This window comes from Taudactylus pleione, unplaced genomic scaffold (assembly GCF_031769625.1).
Source record: "Taudactylus pleione unplaced genomic scaffold, aTauple2 ptg000395l, whole genome shotgun sequence".
In the NCBI taxonomy this organism is placed as follows: domain Eukaryota; kingdom Metazoa; phylum Chordata; class Amphibia; order Anura; family Myobatrachidae; genus Taudactylus; species Taudactylus pleione.
The window spans coordinates 497,190-514,508 of record NW_028284796.1 but is presented as its reverse complement, the minus strand read 5'-3'; the positions used below and the strand labels follow the sequence as shown (position 1 = coordinate 514,508).

The 17,319-nt window shown below is 41.8% G+C and overlaps 1 protein-coding gene across 1 annotated transcript in view; it reads right to left on the bottom strand.

Moving 5' to 3' along the window:
• Nucleotides 1-17,319, bottom strand: part of SLC9A9 (solute carrier family 9 member A9) — a 1,019,060-nt gene that overhangs the window by 731,707 nt on the left and 270,034 nt on the right. Inside the window, exons 7-8 of the mRNA XM_088446257.1 lie at nt 5,824-5,962; nt 2,423-2,528 (exon numbers count right to left, since the gene is read on the bottom strand). Coding sequence (XP_088302383.1) covers nt 2,423-2,528; nt 5,824-5,962 — 245 coding nt within the window. The remainder of the gene's footprint in view (nt 1-2,422; nt 2,529-5,823; nt 5,963-17,319) is intronic.

Genomic DNA, 17,319 nt, shown 5'->3' with positions numbered 1-17,319 from the left:
GGTAGTGTAGTGATATGTTGTGGGGATGTAGTTTGTGGAGGTCGTGCATTGATATAGTACGGGAATGTAGTGTGGGGATAGTGCAATAATATAGTAAGGGGAGTTACTGCAGTGATTTGCCTCGGGATGTAGTGCAGTGATATAGTACAGGAATATAGTGTGGGGAGGTAGCACAGTGATGTAGTGTGGGGAGGTTGTGCAGCGATGTAGAGCGGGGAAGTAGTGTGGGGATAGTGCAATAATATAGTAAGGGGAGTTACTGCAGTGATTTGCCTCGGGATGTAGTGCAGTGATATAGTACAGGAATGTAGTGTGGGGAGGTAGCTCAGTGATGTAGTGTGTGGAGGTTGTGTAGAAATGTAGAGTGGCGAAGTAGTGTGGGCATAGTGCAATAATATATTAAGGGGAGTTATTGCAGTAAGTTTCCTCAGGGATGTAGTGTGGAGAAGTAGTACAGTGATATAGTATGCCACCACATCACCCTTGCCCACCTAGGAGAACTTCTCTGCTGTGCTGATCACACCCTTCTCTGCCGGCACACAATAGGCCCATCATAAATTTTGGTTCCAGCCCCATGTGAACGTTAATCTGGCCCTTCCTGAAGGTTAGTGTGTTACTGTTGTGCTGACAACATAAATAATGGTGTGAGGTAAGTAGCTTCTGTTGCCTGGTGTAAATATTATTAACCCAATGGGTCTTCATTAAACCATTAGGACAGTTAAAATTACAATTTGCAGTAATAAATACAGAAGTTTTATGTGGAAATATTTAAAACTATGATATTCTACAAGATTCCAATTAGAGCCTCAAAAACATGCCTCCTAAGGAACGCCTTATGCTGGCCATATACCTGCGCGAACAGCATCAGATCAGATTCATCATCCGACTCCTCGGAGCGCCCTGACAGTCCCTGCGGCACGTTTTGTTGTTTTTCTTAACACAGGATCTGTCGTATGATCGATCCTGTGCCTCACGCGCTCAACAGGGAAAAAGTCATTGAGATGACATGAATGGACGCACGATGTATCGCATGCATAAAATACATGGTACGATCTGCACACGATACGATGGAACATATGGGCTGCACATCTGATCATACGATCAATTTATAGGAGCTGCGGGAGCGCACATCAGATCGTATCTTACTCCAAAAATACACGATTTCCACAGGATCCATCGCAAGACTCGTCGAAAATCGGGCAATAAGCCCGAAATCGTGCAGGTATATGGCCAGCATTAGAGATCCAAAGTTAATTAAACTGACATTGTCAAGAGCTTTGTTGAATTGAGATTTTCCAGATTTAAGTAGTGATAACTTGGGGAGGTGGGGAACATCATTTTACAGTCACTGTACCCAAGTATAACTTAGCTAGACATCTACAGTATATAAACACTTATTACACCACTTTTAAGGTACACAAGATGAGAAGAGTACACAGTGATACTTGCCTGTAATAATCAATATTTGTTGGTACAGATGTGCCCTCATACACTATTGCCCCATGACGTATCGAGTCTAGGGGGTATATTTACTAAAGTGAGAGTTTTTAGAAATGAGTTTTAGAATAGATGTTGCCCATAGTAACCAAATCAGATTCTACTTAAAATTTAACGAGCATCTTCTAGAAGATAATAGCTAGAATCTGATTGCTTGCTCAGGGCAACATCTCTTCTAAAACTCACTTATAAAAATTCTCACTTTAGTAAATTTACCCCTAGGTGTGTGAGGAGGACACATCTGTAACTTCTGTCATTTTGTGAGAGAACATCTGTTGATTCAACCTTTCTGATAAGGTCTAACAGTGTTTATTTCAAAAGCTTATGCTTCTCCTAATAACTGCTCCCCACTGGTATTTCTTGTAGAAATAGTGTGAAAAATCTTGTTGCTTAAAAATACTGTATGAGATAACTTGCTTTCAGTATTTGTATTTTATGCAAATAAACTAATTGCCTGTAAATAGAAATCTACTCATGCTAAGTGAATAAAATAAATAAACAACATAAATAATAAAGTTGTGTCCATGTAAATTTGAGTTTTGTCAAGTTTTGTAGTAGATAATGTAGGGTTCTATTTAGTAAAACGAATATTATTCCCAGGGTTTGGGAGACCCTTTTCTTCTTAGGCTGCAGAATGGATCCCCCATTTTTGGCACCTGCCCATTTCTCTTTTATGTATGTATGTTTTGCTATTGTATTTTGTCTATGATTTAATAAGCTGAACCACAAAAAAAAACCAAAAAGGCTCACATGGAAAGAATTATCCCCAAAGCAGTATGTGTTGGCAAAGCACAGAATGAACACAAAAAATAATATTCATTATTTTAAATTAAGCATGTTTGTTAATATTAAAATATATATATTATATATATATTATATATATATATGAAAAACACAAGTGTTCATCTTCATATGAAAAACCTACCTGTGAGACCCGCTGCTTCTGCTGATAGGAAAGCGCTCCAAGATAACAGGAAAAATAGTCCTGTCTCCAACATAGGGAACTCACACAACTTAGTGAATTTTGTCAAGTGACCAAAACTTATTAAGGAAAACAAATCTTAAAAACAAGAATATTTAAAACATGTCTACTTTTCTATAACAAGCTCATGCCGGGTGGGTGAGAAAAATATGCAGTTCAAGAGAATGTAAAGAGTTAACAACATTGTTCAAATAAAACATTACAGGGACTATTTATTAACGAGTTTTATCTTACCCGAGTGATAAAACTCCATGCATATGATAATGGTGCTCCAGCCAATCAGCTCCTAACTGTCATCTATTTAATAAATTACAGTCGGGAGCTTATTGGCTTGAGCACCATTTATCATATGCGTTGTGTATGATAAAACTCATTGATAAATGGGCCACTAAATATCCACTTTCCCACGCCTTTCGTAACTATTCCAAACACTACCTCTTACTCAAAAAGGTGGATATGGCCAAAATGAATGCTTTGTTTTTTTTATTAGTCAGGAAAGAACAAGCAAGGCATCTTATTTTATATGGAAAGGCAAACGCCCACGCATAGCATTGCTAAAATTACAACAGTGAAAGTGAAATGGGGGTATTAATTTCCTGAACCTCCAATTACACAATAATGCTGCGTGATTGGCTGTCTGATAGTGAAATATATTCTGATATCTCATCTCATTCTGACAACAATTCCTGCTAGAAGGCAACATGATAAAGTTTCTTCTAAGGTTCGAGGTTGATCAAGGGATAAAATATAACCATTTACTACAAACGGTGGTATACTCTGGTAACCAGAATGCTCCTAAACCCTTGTTCTTTCTATTTTTAGAGAACAGTGAGTTCCAGCATGGGGAAGCTGCCTTTCCCTTCACTGCATGTTGGTTGGGTATTGGTTGCGTAGTGGACTGTACATCAAAGAAACCGATGACATTTGAACAAGCCAAGCAAACATTCCCAACACATTAACGATACCCGCTAGCATAGTTTCAAATGCAACACTATGTTAGTTCTGTGATCTCATTGTTTTCGGAAACAGATTGGTCCAGTAGTCTAGATCAATTGTTGAAGTCTCTGCCGGCTACCAGGAAAGCTATTTCTATACTTTAAAGAATGCTAAATTCACCCATTGCTCACTCCAACACTCAGGTAGGAGGCAATGGCTGCCCAACTTCCTGCAACTCATATGTGAAGCCAATGTACACTATCAAGAAATGTACTAAAACATATTCCACAAAGCTTAATATTCATCCCATAGAGGCATAGACAATATTTCGTGTCTGTCAGCTTCTAGTGAGTGTAGAGGCTGTCATACACCAGAAGTAGACTTGCTTCTTTGCTTTTAGACATGCCCATTGACACTGTACTGTAAGTAGCTTTTGGCTACAACTTAGGTGCTATTTGATGGAACATCTAGTAAACTATCAGCCTTTTACAGCGGAATGGGTGATTTTTGGAATTATTCCCGACAACCAGAGGGTCTCCAAGGGCTGTAGGAAACTACTATTGGCCATTAGTGCGGCAGCGCGTAAAACCATTTTTCAATCTTGGATCTTTTCCCATCCATCTCCCCTAACTCTTTTCAAAGGGAAATTATTTAATATATTTCAGATGGACTGGTTGGAAATGACTTTAGCTAAAGACAAATTGGCTTCAAAATGTGTTGATTCCTGGGAGAGTTATGTATTCACTCTTTCAGTAGACTTTGAAATACGGATCAGGCACTTCCTCAAAAATATGGAATTATATGAGACTAGAATGCTGCTTGGAAATCCCCCCATAATACTGGATAACCATACTCCTTGATATACTGCAACTCCTTTTGACTCTGGACCTCTTCTATGCATGGTAAAAAGAGATCTACTGATTCCTGTTTAGACCATGTATAGCCATAGACTGTTTACCCAATATGTGTCTGCGACATGTAAACAAGCTATACTCATGCTGTTAACAATTACTGATATTATGAACAACTGTAGACATGGAATTGTTTCTCTATTTTTATTGATCAAATCTACAATGATATATTGGATGTATGTGATGTGATGCTTTAATAAAAATATATATATAAAAAAAAATTAAATATCATGAAAGCATAATGTGATTGTACCACCGAGCCACGTACAGATGTGTCCACATACATCTATCCTCCGTGTGCTACAAGTCGCGCCACACATAACGCAGGAGATCCATGTGACTCGGTAACGCCGAGAATCTTTTTTTGTGCAACTTTTTATCTTCAAATGTGTCTTAAGCTTCTGCTGATTAAAATGATATGCAGCATGCATATGTTCTGTGTGCGACTGCAGGTATATCTGCATGCAAAATGCTATGTTACAGTATTACAGCCGCCGACACTGTAATGTAGCGTTTCACACGCAGTTACACCCGCAGTCGCTCACAGAATATAGGCATGCTGCATATCATTTTAATCAGCACAAGCTTGTGCAAACTGTACGCATTGTGCGTGCATGGTCGACTAGAAGGGCTGTTTAGCGCACAAGGAGGCTAGATGTATGTGGACACATCTGTACTTGCTGTCTTATTTTTGTAAGAACAGAAGGCAGACTATGCCTGTCGTCGGTTAAACCACAAGGCTATGGGTGGTTTGTGTGAGGTCACATGGTTCAATTTTAGCCAGTTAAGTGTTAGTGGGTGGGGTTAAAGATTAGAGTATTTAAGGCTTGTGGTCACATGGTACAAGCCTCTTTGTGAAGAATTTTCCTTCCAATTTCGCCCTTGCATTAGGTTTTGTTCGGTTGTAGGCTATTTTCCATTGGTGGGAAATAACACAGGTCATTCAGCTCGGGTGCAGTTGAGTTTTATTTGGGTGCACTCAATTTTGTCTGAAGTCAGAACCACCCCACCGGGGGCAGCACTATACCTTTCTGGGTGATATTTCTTATGTTCCAAGATTGATTTGGATACCACCCAATGGTGCCGGCAAATTACATATTGGGTGGTCGGTCATTAGATGTGTACCTACCGCCCAGTATATCGTTCATCAGCACCATCGCCCATCGCATCGGGGGGTCAGCAAGTGTGTACCCACCTTACTGTAAGTCTGTTAACTGTGACAAACAAGGAAATGTACCCAAAAATCCTCCCACACCACTCTGTGAGCCACCTAAACTGCACCTCCATCCTCCAAAACTACACCCATACGTAATGAGGTCACAATACTTTAGGATGCCAAATATGAAGACGGTCATGAAAATAAAAATCATTACATGTATCTCTATAAAAAACTGTCCTTCTAAGCACCATGAACATATTGTTAGTAGGATATTTAATAGGATTATAACAAAATTTCCATATACACAATTTACAATAAGTCAGAGACAAAAAGGATATTAAAGCTGTGACAACGGCATATGCTGATCCAATAGCAAAGGAACCAGCAAATATTCCCAGGAAATTCCCGACACATTGGAAAAATGTGGCTGCATCGAACGCATTTGGGTTCTCCTTAGGGCTGTAAATTGATATGGAGCTAAAAAAAAACAGATATGAATAGATTAGCATTAGCCATACAGATGTAATTTGAAAACAAAGAGTAAATATATCTCTCAGAAAGAAAATAAAGACTTAGGGCCTGATTCAGACCCACTCGCGAGCGGCTGTCCGTTCGCAAGTGGGTCGATGTTCTGCACTGAGCATGCGCACGACGGAGGGAGCTCCGTCGTGCGCATGCGCCAGACGCGACGAGCGAAGGATTTTCCTTCGCTCGTAGTGTCTCTTCAAAGGGGGCGTGCTGTCGATGTTGACTGACAGCACGCCCCCTTTGGTGGGCGTGCCTCCCTGACGGGGGCGTTCCCACGGGAATGCCTCCCGTCAGAAGCCGGCCCACTGACATCACTAGTGATGTCAGTGGGATTGATTTTGGCTCTGATAGAGCCAAAATCACTCCGGAGCTTGCGGTTGAAAACCTCAACCGCAGGCTCCGGCTCGCAGTTTCGATGGTCGCGATGGTCAAGAGCATCGCGGCCATCAAACTGCACGCTCGTATAGGCTGTGTGTGGTGACCCACAGCTATACGAGCGTCCAGGAGGACGCTCCATTTTTTAGGAGGGCGGCCCTCATTCAGAGCGTGCGCTCTGCTCAGAATGAGGGCCTTAGAGTAAAGTAGTACAAATCCTTTACAAGACAGAAGGTTTCTGCATTTTACTGTGTGCTGAAATACAGCTCAGTAGGGTCTGGCTACATGGCCATTTATATATCTTTCCTGTCTTCTTTTCAGCTTTCAACAGGATGACTACTCACAGAGAGATCACCACTCCTATAAAGAGAAGGGCTGATGGAAGCAGGGAACACATGAAGCAGGGAACACATGGCCTAATAATTCTCTATGTAACCTGTCATTTACTATAAAGTCTGACAGCTCAGCCAACTCCTCATCAAATAAGAATATCAAGAAAAAAATTTCAGACTTATAAACGAAAAACCTTAAGGTGGATATCTATAAAAGCTTGATGGAGGCAATATAATCATCATCATCAAACACAGATCTGCTGACTTTAATAAACTCAGGAGCAACCTGACGGTGTTCACTCTTTCAAAACAATGTCCCCCTTATAGTTACTCTCTGGAGTTCATAGGACAATAAAACCCTATACTACAGATGGGAATGGGTATGAAGTCCCGACGCTGGTAGCCAGAAGGGAGAACATCCCGACAGAGCAGGCAAGTACCCTATCCCTAGCCTTCTCCCCCCCCTAACCCTCCCTTAGTGGTGCCTAACCCTAGCCTCCCCCCCGGGGGTGCCTAACCCTTCCCCCTAGGGGTGCCTAACCTTAACCTCCCCCCCGAAACCTAACCTCGCTATGCTCCCTAAACCTAACCCTCCCCCCTGCAGCTAACGCTAAGAGCTCCCTGGACTTACCTCATTCAGGCTGGCATCCTTTGGCGTACCGGCATCGGGATTAAGATAGGCGTTGGTATTTCGACACCTATCTTAAGTTCCTTGTCGGGATTCAAATGTCAGTATTGAGACCGGCGGCCGCAACTACATCCCCTACAGATGGGCCCAGCTAGTTTGTTGCTAATAGCGCAACATTCAGGCTTCTGAGTCGCGCCTTAGAACATTGCGAGATGGCTGTACTGTGGCGCACTGTGGCATTCTACAAGCTTAACCACTGGGTGGCGAGTGCTCCACTGATGAAATTTGTACTACTGAATAGCATACTGTTGAAGTGGATGGATATCCTTGACAAGCGGGCCAATCACGTTCACGCAGTGTATTTGCATGTTGCATGTTCGCACAACCAATCTTTTTAATAATATCGCATAAGCTCGTTGAACGGGACGCAAATCAGTACAGATACAGTACTGTAGTGTAATTGCCGTGTTGTTATTATGGTATAACCGGTACATTAACGAGATGCCCCACAGCTCTCAATGAGACGGGGTGATTATTATTATTCACTAATGTTGGGGTTATGTGTTTACATGTACTAGTATACTTACCAAATAATATTGGGCTGTGGTGAGATTTGAACCCTAAACCATGGCAAAACCACCACTCTATCACTAGGCCAAGAAGGTTTTCACATCCATCTACTGAATCCTTGTGCACTCCACCTGCTGCCGTTGGGAAGAGCGCAGTGAGGGAAGCATAATATTAATAATAATGATAATAATAATAAAATGTGTCTTCTTTTCTAAATAAAATACTAGTACATGTAAACACAGTACCCGAGCAGTTACCAGAATATTAATCTCGTCTCATTGAAAGCTGTGCGTGCGTGTGACCCCTGTCTGAACCCGAGACAAAATCAGTAAAACATATATTTTATTTTTTTTAAACGTACAGGACTCACAAACATACTGTCCTGTAATGATTTAAAACTTTATTACACATTCTTCTACAGCCCTGATACCATGATGAATACGCTGTACTATAGTGTACTGGAATCACAGGTTCTGTCAGCCAATCATCGGGTGGTGATACAGAAAATGCATTGGATATCGGACGCATGCGCAGTGTAGTTTAGGGAAAGTGACTCCTGGTGGACAAAAAGTTGTATTACACGCTATGACTTTTCCCAGCCCCATGGTACATTCTGTTGCGATTAACACTGAAAGGAGCGACTCAAGGCCTACTGTGTGGCGCGAGATGCAGGGCGCACTACATGGGGTATGGAGCAACAAACTAGCTGGGCCCATCTGTACAGTATATAAAGTATAGGCTGAGTAGGAAAGAAGTTTCTATTGCACAGGAAAAAATAATAACCATTTATTATAAAGAGGACACCAAAAATAAATCTCAGTATCAGTTTCATAAATTTTCACTTCTGTATATAGGGGGTGCTGCCAGACATAAATATTCAATAGAATTTATTCTAAATGTGGACCTGAGTCCCACGCTTTGCCTCACACAAATTAAAGTGAGGAACTCAGGTCCACATTTAGAATAAAAAGACCAAGTATAGGCACACAGTGTATTTTAAGACACATTTTCACATTTATTTGCACTTTATTTATATTTATTTTTATCACATAAATTTAGCTTTTTTTAAATTGAATCTATTTTAGATAGGATCTATTAAAAGTTATATTTTAATTATAGTGCGCCATATACAGATTTCCCCTTTTCCTTTTCTACAGTATATAAAGTATTAAGAAGTCCCAGGATGTGGAGGGGTTCTAGTGTCCCGATCTTCCCCCATTCTAGCATCAATAGCCATTATGATGGTATTTATCCCTATCAAAGGATATGTTATTATGCTGGCTTAAAAAACTTTTGTTAGGTTTAATTTAATGGCATTTGCGGACTAAGTATAATTTCTGAAAATGTTTTGCTTTTACACATGATTTGAGTGAAGGCTTTAACTGAACTGATGATTAAGAACCATTAAAGGTTGTAAGAAAAAATCTTGCAATAACAGCAGGACAGTGCCGCGATGTGGAAAACATTGCTATTCCCAGCTAACTGAATCACTGACCATTATTACTGTTATTATCATTTTTAGGGTACCACAGTGCTCTGCAACACAAGGCATACATGAAACAGACGTACAGAGGGAAAAAAAGCACCTTTTCTACAAAGAAATATATAATATATAATAGAGCCAGGTTCAGAAAGACAAGTGCAGTTAACTAGAAACTTGCAGCGGACATTCCCATAAAAACAAGTGAAACACCAATTACTTGATACTCTTGTATTAAAGAAAAATTGTATATGGCAATCTACGGCGCTATCCTAAAAATGTTTACAAAGACACATTATACCCATATTGGGACATATAATATTGCACAATGCGTTTAAGATCCAGAGATCCTTTTCAATGAGTAATAAATATGTTTATCCCTTTAATAAGTCTTTTTTATCTGTCCCAATATTTTGGGTAACAGACAATAAGAGTATAATGCGTCTTTCTTTGTAAACATTTTCTAAGATTAGCGCTGTTAATTGCCATGTATAATTTATAGTTAGTGCCACTTTAAATTTCGAAAGCACACCAGTCCAAAAGTGTCGGCTTGCAAAATCTGGCACAATGTTTTCCAAAATTGGGGTAACTCTCCTGGGTCATTTGGAGTGACATAAATAGGAGCTGCCACAGACCAGTGGAAGATAAATCCTTTATGAGGGTTCAGATAGTAAGTCCCAGGTACAGTACAGTATTTCAATATAAACCAAGGGTAATGGTCACAAGCAAAGAAGTCAAAATCTGAAGAATTAAAGTAGACAAGATTCAATGTATCAATGGTATATCAAAAAAGAACACAAAGGTGTCACACAGGGATCAGACAGTGTTCCTCAGAAATGATGTTTCATTACATTACATAAAAAACTCATGAATTTATCCATGATCTCTCTCGATCTAACATGACTAATTTCTCCCACTGCCTCTTTGCTGTTTCTTCCTAGACGTTCTCTCAAAATAAGAAGTTAAAGGTTTTGTTTTGTGTGGGTCTGCAAACTGTTGGTAGACACCACCCAGTTTCTATGAAAGAGTGAAACACATGGTTGCCCTCTGGTCCTGTTAATCACTTAAGATATGTCTTCTAGATGGGAAGGTATAGAACAAAACGCTAGATGAACCACAGAAACAGATAATGTAGGTACAAAATCAGAATTCACAGGCAATTTGCATAAGACAGCGACAATGATAGTTAATGACCAAATCATGATCTTGTCTGTACCTCTTACACTATCAACTAGCTTCAGCAATTAGAGGCACGTGTTTCCATGGGGTTGGTTAATAGAGTTTGATAATCAAAATGTCGACAAAAAGAACAGGAACATTATGTGGTCAAACCCGGGGTGATGACATGATAATGTGATTTAAAGTATTTTGATAGTATTGGTTTTACAACTTCAAACATCATGCTTTCACATTATTAACATATTGTAACCCCGGGTTTTGACCTCACATTGTCTCCATTCTCATTGTTGTCATTTTGATTGTCAAACTGGTCACTACATCTTGTTTCCGTGTTCCTTCACATCTCTAGTAAAGGAAGTAACATGGCAACTGGCCTAGTTTGAGTTGATCCTTCCAGAGTGCATCCATTTTATATGTGCCCCATGAAATGTGGATGGTTACACAACACACTACATAACATCTGTTGGAAAACTTGCAAGGACCACAGGGGCAAGAGTGTGAGCACATTTATTTAATACATAAAACAACACGCACAACAACATACATACATACATACATACATAGATACATGTTTTAGAGGTTAGGAGAAATTACTTTTTGTCATGCTCCGGTCCCTAAAAACCATCTTCTTACCTCTCCGGTGTCTGTCCAGGCTAGCACTGAGAGGTCCACTCGCACTGTGCATCACTCCCGGATAGCACAGAGGTCCGCTCATGCTGTACATCGCACATGCCTGGTACTGAGGTCTGCCTGTGCTACTCCCCAGTCTGCTCATTACCCTGTCACTGAGCATAGGGATGGCGCTCTGCAGTACCTTATTCACAGTGTGTCTCTCCAGCATGATGACACACAAGCTGCACGTCCTCCTAAACCACAGTATGGGCGCAGCCATGTCGGATTCAGTCACATAACTCTCCTCCACCACTCAAGAGTGCTGCTCCCAGACCAGCTGATCACACCATCAAATCCCAGGGGTTCCACCCCTATAAATTCCATTTCCCTATTGGCCCACATTGCAGGTAAACCGTTGCTTCTGCTGAAGTTACAGCTCTGTGCTGAGCTCCTAGGTACTCTGTATCTGAACGATTTCAATCTGTAACATTCCAGTTCCAAGTCAGTTAATGAAGTCTACAATTCCATCTAGTACTCCAGTATGGTTTTATTACAGAAACTTGGTCATATGTACCTTCATCGGTGCCAGCTGATATCTCCAAACATCGGTCTCATCCGATATATTCAGTTTGGTCTCAAACCAATCAAGTTCTTCAATTCATCAACATAGGTCTCAAACCGACCCAGTTCTTCAATTCAGCATCACCGGTCTCGTACCGGTTCTACTCAGTAATCCAGCATCATTGGGCTCAATACGATTCTGCCCATCTCCCAAGTAACATCTCCAGTTCTCATTCCAACCTGCTGTTTAATAAAGACATTTACATTACTGTCATCGCCTTTGGGTCCATCATCCTTTTCAGTTCATTTACCTCCTCACATTATACATGAGGAAGTCCTGGCTCAAGCCACCCAGCTTTATCCATGCCTACCAAGTCTTCAACACCTGTTCCGACCAATTCCAAACCTCAGACGTGATACTCGTTACATTAGCTCAACTGTATCCTAGGTTTCTTGGTATTTTAAAAGGGAAAGGACTTTCCATTAATATAGCCTTATGAAATGTCAGCATTCTTTTGCTGATAAGTATAATGTTTTACATATATCCAAAACTAAAAGATAATTTGATCTATCATTATTATTATAATTATTATTATTAACTAGTTGAAGTAGCCGGCATTGCCTGGGTTTAAATCTTTAAGTTTTATTATGTGATGTCGTCCAAATCCATCCAGTGGCAGGCCCAGAACAGGCTACCTGAGTCAAATTTCTGTCCGGCATACACCAACGGGAGGTCCGAATGGGACCTCAATCACCTAGTATGTCTTCTGGGATCTAATGTTACCACTCTGTGAAGTTTTCATCCAAATTATGTGATGTCATCCAAATCCAGCCAATGGAAGGCCCAGAACAGGCTCCCTGGGTTAAAGTTCTGCCCGGCGCACTCTACCATGAGGTCCGACCAGGACCCCAGGCACTACATTAGGCACTCCAGACCAATTGCCACCCGCCTGTGAAGTTTTCATCCAAATCTATCTAGTGGAAGGAACAGAACAGGCTTTCCGGGTCAAAGTTCTGGCCAGCATATACCAACCCCGCAAAAACCAGGCCATGATCGACCACCTCGGGTTGGTTTCATCCCAATTGGTGCAGGGGTGTCAACTTTTATGATGTGATTTGTATCTAATACAAGATATACAGTATATATATATATATATTCTGTATATTGAGTATAATGAGTTGGATTGCCGTTATAATAATTGGAATTTATTAGGTTGCATAACTGACAATTTTTACGCATGTATATATAAATTACAAACATATATGTAGTAGCCCAGAGGTGCGGCACTCAGCTCAAAAGACTCAAAACTCAATCAGTATGTCAGTGTTTCAGTGTTGATATACTGATTGTGTTTTGAGTGCTGAGTGCCGCATCTTTGAACTACTATTTTGGATTATTTCTGAGGGCACCCTTGTTTTGACACTTATTGGAGTGCGGGACCTTTGCTGCTTCAATGAGACTCACATTGCGAATACTCTTCATTCTCTCTTGTCTGACACGGGATGGGTACCAGATGCCGGCGCTTGGGAACCTGGCGGTCAGAATCCCGATGCCCGGCATCCCAACAGGATTAGGATATGGACACCTGTGGATAGGTATCCTAACACTCCCCCTCTCCCTACCCTAACACACCCTCCCCAGTGCCTGGAACTAACCTCCCCTAGTGCCTGAACCTAACCTCCCCCTTCCCACACCCTAAACCTAACCCTCCCCCCTTAGTGCCTAACCCTAACCCTTCCCCTAGTGCCTAACACTAACCCAAATGCTAACTCTCCCCCCAACCCTGCCATTTACCTCCGGGATTCTGATGGTCAGGATGCCGGCGCGGGGATTATGACAAGTGTCGGGATTCCGGCGCCGGCATTCTGATCGCCAGAATCTTCACGTCTGGATATTCACCGCATCCCGTCCAAGACATATAGTAGCGACCCATTGATCGCTCAAATCTTCCAGTAAGGCTCTTAAGTTTTCCCCTTTTTTTGCTGCGAGGAAGATATTCTGTTATGGGTAAGTATGCAACAGAAATGTGTATGTCTGTCAGTGAGGCAGTGATGTGCTGCTGTCAGTGAGGCAGGGATGTGCCGCTGTCAGTGAGGCAGGGATATGTGCCGCTGTCAGTGAGACAGGGAGATGTGCCGCTGTCAGTGAGGCAGGGATGTGCTGCTGTCAGTGAGGCAGGGATGTGCTGCTGTCAGTGAGGCAGGGATGTGCTGCTGTCAGTGAGGCAGGGATGTGCTGCTGTCAGTGAGGCAGGGATGTGCTGCTGTCAGTGAGGCAGGGATGTGCTGCTGTCAGTGAGACAGGGATGTGCTGCTATCAGTGAGACAGGGATGTGCTGCTGTCAGTGAGACAGGGATGTGCTGCTGTCAGTGAGACGGGGATGTGTTGCTGTCAGTAAGGCAGGGATGTGCTGCTGTCAGTGAGACGGGGATGTGTTGCTGTCAGTAAGGCAGGGATGTGCTGCTGTCAGTGAGGCAGGGATGTGCTGCTGTCAGTGAGGCAGGGATGTGCTGCTATCAGTGAGACAGGGATGTGCTGCTGTCAGTGAGACAGGGATGTGCTGCTGTCAGTGAGACGGGGATGTGTTGCTGTCAGTAAGGCAGGGATGTGCTACTTTCCTGTGGGTAATGTCTGTATGAGTAATTCTGTTGTTTACAGTTGGATTTGTTTACAGATGGTCATGTGACAGTGGTAATTAGTTCAGGTGAGCGGTTACGCTGGGACATAATGCACAGTCATGTGATCTAGTGTGTCCAATCATGTTAGTGGGAATGCTGTCATTACAAAACACTACTTTACATGGGAACTTTGACACGCCGCCACGGCCGACCCATTGCCCCAATCTAATTTTTCTCTTCGACCGGCACATCTACTTGGTAAGAACCTTATTTTGATACTGCCACCATATTTTTACATTCAGACGTTCTCCCAAAATAGGTCTCAAAAAAACCTTATAGAATTAATATATAGATGATCTCAGAGAGCATAACGAAGGTATGAAACATTTATTCAACAGAAATGTAGCTGGAAACTTGTTTCAAGCATCTGCAGTACTAAAGGTGTAAGTAAAATGCAGCAAAAACAGACAGCTTTGCATTATTTATCAGCCATATGTCTTCGCTGCTGCTTGGAATTTATAAAGGCCCTTGTTATTATGTAGCCCCAGGCAATCAGAACAAATAATAACACAAAACATTGCAAGCATTTCATAAATAGAATCGTCCTTGTTACAAAACAAGCTGTTACATTTTTCTTAGGCAACTATTTCACCAGAGAATATATAAGCTGCTAAAAGCCGCTACATACATTAGCAATTTAAAGAATGACAACAAGGCTTTAAATCGTAAGAAATAATTCCTTCATCTTGTCTCATTCAGAATACAGGTACTGATTGTTCTGACTAACATAAGCCTACGAGTCCATTGCTACAAAAGACCTTAGATAATAAAGACAAACTGTTATAATATTATACTTTGAAATAGGAAGGAACTCTCATTTTAATGTCAGTAAAAAAACCTGACCAGCAAAAACAGCGTATATATTCTGCGGCTCTGCGCTTGTGCTTCCAGCCACACAAACAGCATGGGCCCCCCAAAAAAGCAGCTACCTGCACTAGGCTAGGTCCCTCTAGGCCGGGGAAAATGTAGCAAGGAAACCGCAGTGTGGGATCCTGACTTAGCATGTTCAGTATTGGACTCAATTCACTAAAGAGGAAAGACTGTTAGTGCCGATGGCACAATTTTATTCAATGGCAGCTGCCCAGCACACAGCAGCATGAGTCTTTGCCCTGTCCCTGCCCTTAGATACCGCACAGCGCACACTCTTGCTCTACTGCTAAAGCCAACATCTAAGCAGGAAAGTAGTGTTATGGGGAGGCTGATTGCTCTGATCTCCAACCTTAACCCCATACACACACACTGTATACGTCACAGTGCTGCAAAAACAAATTGCAGCCTACCTCACTAGGAAAAAACAGCCACATGCTGACAGCACTACGATTCTTCCCACTCCCCTTAATCCAGCCCTGGGAGGGGGTCGCCAAGGGCGATCTTCCGGGGCCCCAGACACAAAGTGGCCCCCACACTAGAGCACACAGAAGGGGGTTATGTGTTCCTAAAAAAAACCCTGGCGGACCAATTGGCAGTCCAGGTTTTAATGACATCCATGCTTGAGCACAGGTGACCTAATTAGTACCTCAGTCAATTTGATTTAACCATCTGGACTCAAGCATGGATATCCTTAAAAAATGGACTGTAATGCTGGAGTTTGTGAAGCTCTGGCTTAGTATATATATCAGAAAAGATGTTTTTATTTTGGCTACCATCACCATTCTGATACTGTCTGTCCTGATCACAACAGCAGCTGTGAGCATACCCTCTGTGTATCGTATGCCTCCTATGGATCTTCACAACTTTTTGATAATGCGCACTTGCAAATAAGTGCCCAAGTACGTGAACTTCAGCATTATGTTCGGATTGTGTGTGACACCGAATGAGACCCAGTGTGTCTTCACCACCACTGGGCATAGGCCATACTTGCCTACTCTCACGTAACTACCAGAAAATCGGGTGGCGCTCCCGGCTGCCTGAAAAAGCGGGCAGGTCTCCCAGCCAGCCACCTAACCTCGGACTAATCTGCACCAAGCTGCACACACCCTGGGTGGGGGGCAAAGACGCGACTCATGCTGAATTGTGTCATCATGGCCCTGCCCCTGGCTTCACAATGCCGGTACTCTCTGAATTATGTATCGGGGGCAGGGTCACAATGATACGCCCCCACTCCACCCCTAATGCCCGCCATACTCCCCTATCCAGCACCACGCCCACTCCCTGGCAGCCAGAATGTCAGACGTATGGCACAGGCCTTTACTGCCTGAAGTCTGAGCCTGATTCTTACGTACTACAGTATAAGTAGGAAACCCATACACATGTACTAGTTGTATTAGTTACAAAAACTTTTCTCTAATTTTTTTTTTTTACTTTAATGTACTGATCAGATCACATTTTCCCTATAAGAAAGACATCAAGGTTGTTCATTTTGTTATTGATGTGAAACAGTTAATGCACTTAATGAGTTCCAAGCAAGTTGCTGACAATGTTAATGTGTTTAGATTTGTGGCTTGCTATAAATTCTTTATCACTAGCAATCCACAATAGAAAGGAGCCTTAGTATTCTGTAACAAAATACACATGAATTTGCCTCAGAGGTTTATGCAATAGCTGCTTGTGATTAATTTTTACAATATTAGTATTCAGTATACACTGACCTATGATTAAATAAAATGATCTCTGGCTGCATGTAGAAAGATCAAGATAAATTTTGTTTTGAAACGGTTACAGACAGATTTCCAGCTGCAAATGGAATATTCTGGGCAAAATTAATAAGTTCTAAACATTGTGCATTTCCCTAAAAGGCTTATTGGCAGTTTCTAACGTTATAGATTTTCTATTTCTTCATTCTCGGAAACGACCGACTTTTACTCCCAACGGAATTTCCAACCAATCCACCTGGGAAATATGCTTATAGCCATTTTCAAAAGACGACAATTTTCTGAGCTGGCAGTGTCAT